At 45.1% G+C, this 9,261-nt stretch overlaps 1 protein-coding gene across 2 annotated transcripts; it reads left to right on the top strand.

Moving 5' to 3' along the window:
- Positions 1-2,030: 2,030 nt before the first annotated feature.
- On the top strand, positions 2,031-8,994 carry LOC127297003 (UDP-glucuronate:xylan alpha-glucuronosyltransferase 2). 2 transcript variants are annotated; one of them, XM_051327254.2, is made up of 3 exons: positions 2,031-2,625; positions 2,787-3,414; positions 7,691-8,994. In XM_051327254.2, exons 1-3 carry the CDS (start codon positions 2,407-2,409, stop codon positions 8,629-8,631), a joined length of 1,788 nt encoding a protein of 595 aa, XP_051183214.1. In that variant the 5' UTR covers positions 2,031-2,406; the 3' UTR covers positions 8,632-8,994. The 2 variants fall into 2 exon arrangements, with proteins under 2 accessions (XP_051183214.1, XP_051183215.1); XM_051327255.2 differs by having other exon boundaries at positions 2,496-2,630.
- The last annotated feature ends 267 nt before the right edge of the window (positions 8,995-9,261 follow it).

The raw sequence follows: 9,261 nt of genomic DNA, 5'->3' as shown, positions 1-9,261 counted from the left end.
TATCAATATATCCACCATTAGATATCATTTCATTGTGTATTTTCTTCTGTATTTAGTTGTTGATATCCCCTTCTGTATATTTCGTCAAAATCGTTCAGCTTTGACTTTTGACTAAATTCGTATCCCCTATATTTCTGGACGGAGAGAATAGTTTTCCCGACCATATGCCATAATTAATTAGATTTAAAAAAACCAAAAATATATCATTGCAAAACAATATGAAAAGATGTGTTGTACAAACATATATATGGACACAAACACATTAAATTTTCAAGAATAAATGACAACATAATCTATTACGTTGATTTTGGATGGAGGGTATACAAGTGATTATGAAGATATTCTATTGGATGAACACCAATTGAAACAAACTAACTACCAATTTTAACTTTTTGATCGGATGGTTGCTATCATGTTGTTATTACGTATTTTGGTATCCTTCTGGGTTTCCAGATTTTGAAGCTTATTTCGGTATTACTGAAAATACAATAACGTTAAAGAAATAAGTAGACACGATCCTAAAGTATTTTTTCCATCATAATATCCATAAAAGTTAGAATATACACTATACACATACATGTCAAATTTATTGTAATTATAAGATCCTATTTAAGACATATATGAGGAGGATGTGGTCTCATCCTCACCGTGTATGTCGTAGTTGTAAAAGAAAAATCTGAATATATGTGTATGAATGTGTGTTTGGTTATATGCGTATGATATGAGTATGTGGTGTAAATGTAACGTTAAGAAAATTGGTAAAAATGTGGAGAATTTCTGAATTGTGACAATTATGTTTAAATATGAAAAGGACACCAGTGACAGGCTGAAAACAAGAACACGTCGATCGAAACCCATCTAGGGGTCTGCTAGCTAGGACTTCCAACTAACAAGCCAACCCGTTAGTAGAGGGCTATTTCTTCAACGATTCTAACCCGTTATTAGAAGTTTGACTTCCTCTAATGGAGCACAAACCCGTCAATGGAGGGGGCTAAGGACCCTTTAGTAAATGGGTTTCCGCATAAGTGTCAGCTACATCCTTCGTTGTCAATTCTCACTTAATTGTGAGATTACGAGCTTCTGACCATTGCAACATAAAAACTTCGAATGCAACTTATATATGTGTTTGCAACATTGTCCCAACATTTTAACATGAGGTATGTAGAAACCATGCAAAAAAAACCTTTGCAATATTGTTAACAAATCCATAGCATGGCTATTGGAGTATAAATCAATAACTAAAAACGTGCAAATAGTTTGCGTTTCCACTAGAATATGTGTGTGTTCATCAATCACCCTATAGACTATAGTGTCGTTGTGCAACCATTGGCTCATTGGGAAAAATAATATCAAAGATTATATGCGAGGAATGTGCCCACTTTAGGGTCTTAGCAACACGGCAAAGTAATTAAAGTTGCCAAGGTTATTTTCTTGTGCGGAAATACTTTTATACTAGAGACATGGGTGGATGTTTCCGTCACCTTTTGTTTTACTTTGAGATTCGGATAAAATGAGAAGAAAGATAGCTACTTTTTCATCTACCATGGCCTCGCAGCTCTTGTTGTTTTCAAAAAATCAAAAAAGGCGTGGACCATCGGTACCCTATATGCTTGGCTAGGATAACGTCGTGCGCCGCCATGCGTAATTCCTAACATTCGACGCCATTTATGTTCAATAATGTTACTTCCTCAAACTTTATAGAGTTTGAGTTTAACTATATATAAAGACAAATACTACTATATTAATTCATCAATATCTAATGCATACAACATGACCATATATTTCATGATGATTCTCGTAATACAAGTTTGGTATTGTAGACATTGACACTTTTTCTTTGAGAGTTAGACATTGACCCTTTTTCATATATATTTGAAAAAAATCAAAATAACTTTAACTTGAAATTATATAATTTGGGACGAAGGGAGTGCTTCACACACGAAGCACGTCATAACTACTCACGGCCCCAGGTCGCTCGATCGGCAGGGGCTGAAATGGCGCGCGAACCAAACCACACCCTCGCGGAATGGAACTCGCCGCGTGGCCCCTGAATTCCTTTCATGCGTCACTCTCCCTACTACCCTTGCTCACCGTCCCCAACCACCGACTACTGGCCGCCGCAGCAGCGCGCACTGCAGCCCCCCTCACAATCTTAAGCTTGCCGATCACTCACACCTCCGGTCGACCACCGCACAGCGCCACGCCGCGTCCACCCACCCGCCGAGTTGGCGCGCGCCACCACACCCAGCCCTATATATCGCGCGCATGCAACGCCGTCTCGCAGCCCCTCCATCGACCAAACCTCCTCGCCGCCGCCCGCCCGAGCGTGCACAGGCATAAGGACACGGTACGCCGTACACTCCTGAGACCTGAGAACGCCACAGCGTCCGCCGTCGCCGAATCACCATGAAGACCGGCGAGGCCGTCAAATCGCCGCTGGCCGGGCTGCGGGCGGCGGCTATCATCAAGCTTAACGCGGCCTTCCTCGCCTTCTTCTTCCTCCTCTACATGGCCCTCCTCCTCCACCCCAACTACTCACACATCCTCGACCGCGGCGCCGCCTCCCTCGTCCGCTGCACCTTCCGCGACGCCTGCCCCACGTCCACCCAGCATCTCACACGGAAGGTAAGGTACGTCAGTCCCGCCCACCGGCCGCCACCGACGGTGTACTACGTCTGGTGCCATGCCATCCGGCGGCATTAATTCTGGCTGGCCGGCCGCGTCACCGACCATGCGCGCGCGCGTTCTCGATTGACGTCGACTTTCATGTGCGTGTGTGTGCGCAGCCGGGAGGAAGACTAGTGACGGCAGCGAGCAAGGTGGCGGGGACGTCGACGGAGAGGATCGTGAACGCGGGGCGCGCGCCGACCATGTTCGACGAGCTCCGCGGCCGGCTGCGGATGGGCCTGGTGAACATCGGCCGCGACGAGCTGCTCCCTCTCGGCGTGGAGGGCGACGTGGTGGCCGTGGACTTCGACCGCGTGTCGGACGCGTTCCGGTGGTCGGACCTCTACCCGGAGTGGATCGACGAGGAGGAAGAGGACAGGGTCCCGTCCTGCCCGGAGATCCCGATGCCGGACTTCGCCCGCCACGACGGCCAGGTGGACGTGGTGGTGGCGGCGCTGCCGTGCAACCGGACGGCCAAGGGGTGGAACCGCGACGTGTTCCGGCTGCAGGTGCACCTGGTGGTCGCGCAGGTGGCGGCGCGGAAGGGCCGGCGTGACCGCCGCGGCAGGGTGCGCGTGGTACTGCGAAGCGAGTGCGACCCGATGATGGACCTGTTCCGGTGCGACGAGGCGGTGGGGAGGGACGGCGACTGGTGGATGTACAGCGTCGACGTGCCGCGGCTGGAGGAGAAGCTCCGGCTGCCCGTCGGCTCCTGCAACCTCGCGCTGCCGCTCTGGGGACCAACAGGTACGCAGCGGTTTGACCCATCTCGGGATAACGTGTGCTTTATTTGCTTTCTCGTGTTGATCTTGTTGCAGTTGCACCGCGCACCCATATGCATGTAATGTAAGTCAAGCGTGTTGTTGCACCCATGCTAACTAATAGCCACTACTAGGAGTATCATCAACCAAAAAAGAGACTACTAAATCAACGATAACTAATAAAGAGTAAGAAAACCGAAAAAGGATACTAGATGTGGAATTATGGATACGGGCACCACTTACGGGGTTGATATATGCATACATGCATATGCAAGAAATACTCACAAAAATAATGCCAATTGACGTCAACATATGAACAAAAAGCAAAATCTCTCTTCAGCTAAATACAATTTCAATGATAGGGGAATCCAGTCGGGAGGACGTTTGAAAAAAAAAAACATCTTCCATTTTGGATTTGATCATAATCAAATTCCCTCTCTGATATACTTGAGGAGTAGCATATTTTACAACATTTGCTATATGCTAATTCTCAGTTGCCTGTATTTTCTGTAAATCTGAAGCACCTAAAATTGCATTTTCAAAGTGATTATTCTAGTGTGATGTTACAAAACTTTATTTTCTGGGTTTTACATATGAAATGAACAGTGAGATAAAAAAAATTGTCAGATGTTGATGCAATAGCTTAAAAAGGTGGCTGAGATGTAAACATTTCTAATCAATTTACAAATATACAATCCCATTTTGTATATAGCTAGTGGTCAAAGTTGTTTTTTAAGACCACATCAGTACTTGATTTTTTTTTTTCCAAAATAGATGGAAGATTTTTTTTTGCCGAGAAATAGAAGGAAGAATTTGGAGACAACATGATAGTACCAAGAACAATATTCATGAAAAAAAAAATATTAGAGCATTAGCATCGGATCCCTGACCTGTCCTACTATTTCGGCGTGTGATACAACTGAGTTATAAGAGACATAACACGCCACCTAATAGAATTGTGGCGACAAATACAGCGCATAATCAAGCTTCTTTCCTCCTCCTTTGCACCATCTGAATGCGGTATATGATCGGTAGGGACCACGGCATATGTGTAGGACAAGCCGTCTAGAAGAACATAAGAATCCGGTCGTGGAATATCGCTGCGTTGCTGCTAAGGGCCACGATCTAGCTGATAATGCATCGGTTCGCAACTTCGCACCATCACTTAGCTTTCCGTAGGGCTGGCTAAACAATGTTCAGTAGCCCCAGTCTCAACAGACTTAAGAATCTGATCGAGGCATATGACTATTAATTGATCGAGGCTGGCTACGAAGAAAGCTTCAACTGGAAGCCTCCGATCACTTGTTTCAGTTACATGTTTATGGCAAACCATTCAAGTGCGTATGTCAGTCTTTCTGAATAATCAGGGTGAATGAATAAAGTACTCTGTTCTTAGGCAACTATATGTCCAAGGCACATACATCTGAAACCGTTAATTTGCCACGAAGTACGACAGCATTATGTTCCACCTACATTGTACAATTTGTGATCCTACATGCTAGCAAAAATCTGGAATAGTACCTAGCCTTAGCACTAATCAGCACGAGAGCAAGTCCCATCAGAATGGAAACTTCTGCACGAGAGCAAGTCCCATCAGAATGGTAATCATGGACCTATCAGTGTCATTGTCACCACTGTTACCCAAAAGAGACTCAGAATCTATCCTCGCAACAAGCAGATAGATCTAGGTAGGTGTGGGTGTGACTCCATTCCAAGCTCTTCCCAACTGATCAGTTCCCTGTTCATGCTGCTCGACAAGATCGTACCAAGAGATGAACTATGCACATTCGTCTACATTGGGATATATTGGAATGAAGCTTGAAAAATGACCAGCAGTGGCTGGGGCCTCTGCACCTAACGTTTAGAGCATCTCCAACAGGTGATGTATCCAGCGCTGTATCTAAAAAAACAACTAGTTTAGCGCGCGAGAGGCGTAAATTGTTGCTCCAACAGATGTTGTAACCGGTGTTGTAAAGTGGAGCGCGTTGCAAAGGGCTATCTGGTGCACTATATTTAGGGGGCCGGAAAAAGCACGATGTACAAATCACGCGCGGAAACAACTACCCAATTTTACAGCTCCAAAATTTAGAGTTTCTGCCGGAGGAGAAGATGACCTCACGCGCGAATGTGCTGCAAAGTGCTTTACAGCGCCAAAATTTAGCGCCGCGGTTGAAGATGCTCTTATGGTTGCAAGTCTATCCATCGATCTCATCCGCCCGATCCATATTCCATCGCGGCGAGCACTGTGATGGCAGATCGAGACGTGTAGATTGATCGATCGACACGACGGATTAAACTTTGTTCGGTTGGTGTGACCGGGTAGCTTAACCAGCTAGCTAGCTTGTGCATGCACCAAAATCATACTTGCATGCTACTACATTCTACCTGCGCGGTGGACTGAATGGATGGCCAGTCAGTCAATCCACACCAACCGTACGCAACGTCCCGCGAAACGCAAAGTACCTATATATGTGTGGATCGATATATAGTATGTATGGCTTTGTTAATTCGATGCCCTTTTTGTTGTTGTTGGTTTTGACTTCTCAAAACACTTGTAGTTTGTTTCAAGCTAGGATGTCCTACCTCCCTTTATAATATAATAATATAATCTAAAATGTTTTGGTAGGCTAAACTAGCCTAGCGAAAGGATTTATATTTTAAACAGAGGCAGTAGTCGATAGTGTTTTGTAGAATTCCATATGTGCATATTCGGAGAAGAAGAGAGTCGCACACTAAATGGTTGTTACTACCAAGCATGCACGTGCAATGCGCCTCTTTGTCTCAGTCAGTATATATTCAACAACAGAAAACACATTACATGTCTACTAATAAATTAAGTTAAACCCGTTTTTATCAAAACTGTTTGTGGATCCACAGTGGAGTTGTTTTAGATTCACAACATGGATCACTCAAGCCATGTACTCGTACCCGAATGACGACAATAACAAATACATGGCTCTGAAGGAATGAGTAAACAATTGCAAAAGTGAGTAGTATTTCATTTTGACAGAGAGCTATAAATAAATTTATTCAACAACCTCCGTTTGCATGATAAATCTGCAATGACTTAAGCAAAGAGAGGGTGTTCTGATTATATGTTCTCTCAAATATTGCCATAGTTTAGAGATGGTCCCTTAACTCTAATGAACGTAAATTTTAGTCTCATAAGACACACTATCAAATCTCTATATTTGTTCCTTTAAGACATTGAAATTTCTTTTAACAATGATGTATCGACAATTTCTGACCCACAAAACATGGTAAGAAAAACATGGTCAAAGAAAAATTCTGACCCACAAATGCCATGTTGGTGTGATAATATGCCGAAACAACAAGGAAAAATGGGAAAAGGGACATTTTGTAAGAAACTCAAAAGAGTAGAAGAAATGGATTGGGAGAACATATTTTTGGGAATATAGTAGGAGAAAATTCTTTTTCAGGACATCATTTTTTAACTAGAACATTCCAATAAAAATAAGCAAAAACCGAATAAAGTAACATAGAAATAAATCAAATTTATGAAAATCACTAACATTCCAGAAAAATATTAAATAGTATGTTTTTTAATCTTTTAAAAGAAAAGGAAAAAATCATGGTTTCCTGTGATTTACCGAGTTTTATGATTTTTCTTTTTGGAATATTCTTAAATATTTTTAAAAAAATGGAGTATTTTTATTTACCTATTTATATTTTTTCTTTGTTCTCCTCTTGAATTTTTGTTAGTAGTCTTTTGGGTGCTAAACTGAGTTTCCATATGTTGAGTTTTCATATGCGTGAAAGCACCATCATATGTCCATAACTCCATATCACCAGCAAACCCCTTAGATCTCAAAAAAAAAAAAAAAAAAAAAAAAAAAAAAAAAAAAAAGCAAACCCCTTGGCACTCAACTGGTCATTGGTATTAGAAGTTTAGAACTGAGGACTAAAAGATACTCCCTCCAAAGGCATATAATTTTTTTAAAGGTTAAGATAAGTAAGAAAGTTTAACCAAACTTTTAGAAAAACATATTTATATTGATACCATATGAAAATGTACTTCATCATGTATCTAACCATGTTGATTTTGGATTGTACATATTAATTTTTTTTAAAAAAAATATGGTCAAAGTTTGCTGACTTTGATTTTTGAAAATTAGAAGTAAGGACGAGTGAGTACACAGATACACCTAGAGGATATTTCATTTTCTTTGTTCGGTCACGCTGGATAAACTAAGTTCTCATACATTTCAAAAAAACTAAGTTCTCATATGCATTTCGTGCAGGCATCCACGAGGTGTTCAACGCATCGGACCTTGCAGCGGTGGACTCCGGCAGGAAGCCGCAGAGGGAGGCGTACGCGACGGTGCTGCACTCGTCGGACAGGTACCTGTGTGGCGCCATCGTGCTGGCGCAGAGCATCCGGCGGTCGGGCTCCACCCGCGACATGGTCCTCCTCCACGACCACACCGTCACCAAGCCGGCCCTCCGCGCCCTCGCCGCCGCCGGCTGGATCCCCCGCAGGATCCGGCGCATCCGCAACCCTCGCGCGGAGCGGGGCTCCTACAATGAGTACAACTACAGCAAGTTCCGGCTGTGGCAGCTGACGGAGTACGCGCGCGTGGTGTTCGTGGACGCCGACATCCTGGTGCTCCGCAACCTGGACGTGCTCTTCCGGTTCCCGCAGATCTCCGCGGTGGGCAACGACGGGTCCCTGTTCAACTCCGGGATCATGGTGATCGAGCCGTCGCGCTGCACGTTCGACGCGCTGGTGCGGGGGCGGCGCACCATCCGGTCGTACAACGGCGGCGACCAGGGGTTCCTGAACGAGGTGTTCGTGTGGTGGCACCGGCTGCCGCGGCGGGTGAACTACCTCAAGAACTTCTGGGCGAACTCGACCGGGGAGCGGGCGCTGAAGGAGCGGCTGTTCGCGGCGGAGCCGGCGGAGGTGTGGTCGATCCACTACCTGGGGCTGAAGCCGTGGCGGTGCTACAGGGACTACGACTGCAACTGGAACATCGGGGACCAGCGGGTGTACGCCAGCGACGAGGCGCACCGGCGGTGGTGGCAGGTGTACGACGCGATGGGGGAGGTGATGCGGGGGCCGTGCGCGCTGTCGGAGCGGAGGAAGATCGAGCTCGCGTGGGACAGGCACGTCGCCGAGGAGATCGGCTACGCCGACCAGCACTGGAAGATCAACATCACCGACTCCAGGAAGTGGGAGTAGTACATGATGCGGCAGATGGATGGATCTTACCAGGCCTAGTTTAATTGGCCGCAATGACCGGCCGGAGCGGCAGGCCGGCAGCAGCTGATCGAGCTCGCCGCATTTTGGTTCTCGCTTTCTTTATTTTTTTTTGTCTATATAACTCGTACATATCATAAGCAGGATCGTTGCACAAACTTAATTTGGTGAATAATGAGTAGCGATTCAGCTAATCCATGTTTTTTTCCTTTTTTGAGAGGGAAGATGTCACCCATGTTAGGTGTTAACATTATGCACGCTTAGATAGTTGGAGAAGACCATACTTGGTAACAACAGTTCAATCATTAACGTCTATATTTTCAATCAACATATTACATCAGACTAGCTATAAGATTCGAGGCCGCCGCCGCTCTAACCCTAGCCGCCTCCAGTTCATCCTCCTCCATAGATTGGTTCCTCCTCCTCCGGTCGGCTTCGCCGGCGTCAGGAGGAGTGGGGAACCCGATCTATGCGTGGAGTTTTGAAGAAAAGTACTGTTTTCATTAGATTATGTTAGGATTTTGGTAGCCGCCTTCTTGTTGGTTTCCCCTCAATGGAGATGGCATCGTATGCAATAAGTGATCTTCGGCCTTTCGTTCGGCGACGAGATCT

Source organism: Lolium perenne, chromosome 4 (genome assembly GCF_019359855.2).
Source record: "Lolium perenne isolate Kyuss_39 chromosome 4, Kyuss_2.0, whole genome shotgun sequence".
Lineage (NCBI taxonomy): Eukaryota > Viridiplantae > Streptophyta > Magnoliopsida > Poales > Poaceae > Lolium > Lolium perenne.
Note: the sequence above shows the minus strand (reverse complement) of the source record. Positions and strands in the feature narration are given on the sequence as shown.

What these genes read in the sequence shown, in the direction of transcription:
- LOC127297003 (XM_051327254.2), top strand. Translation starts at nt 2,407, where the DNA reads ATGAAGACCGGCGAGGCCGTCAAATCGCCGCTGGCCGGGCTGCGGGCG. An exon ending in CCCAGCATCTCACACGGAAG is followed by an intron (nt 2,626 to 2,786) that starts GTAAGGTACGTC and finishes GTGTGTGCGCAG; the next exon opens with CCGGGAGGAAGACTAGTGAC. An exon ending in GCCGCTCTGGGGACCAACAG is followed by an intron (nt 3,415 to 7,690) that starts GTACGCAGCGGT and finishes CATTTCGTGCAG; the next exon opens with GCATCCACGAGGTGTTCAAC.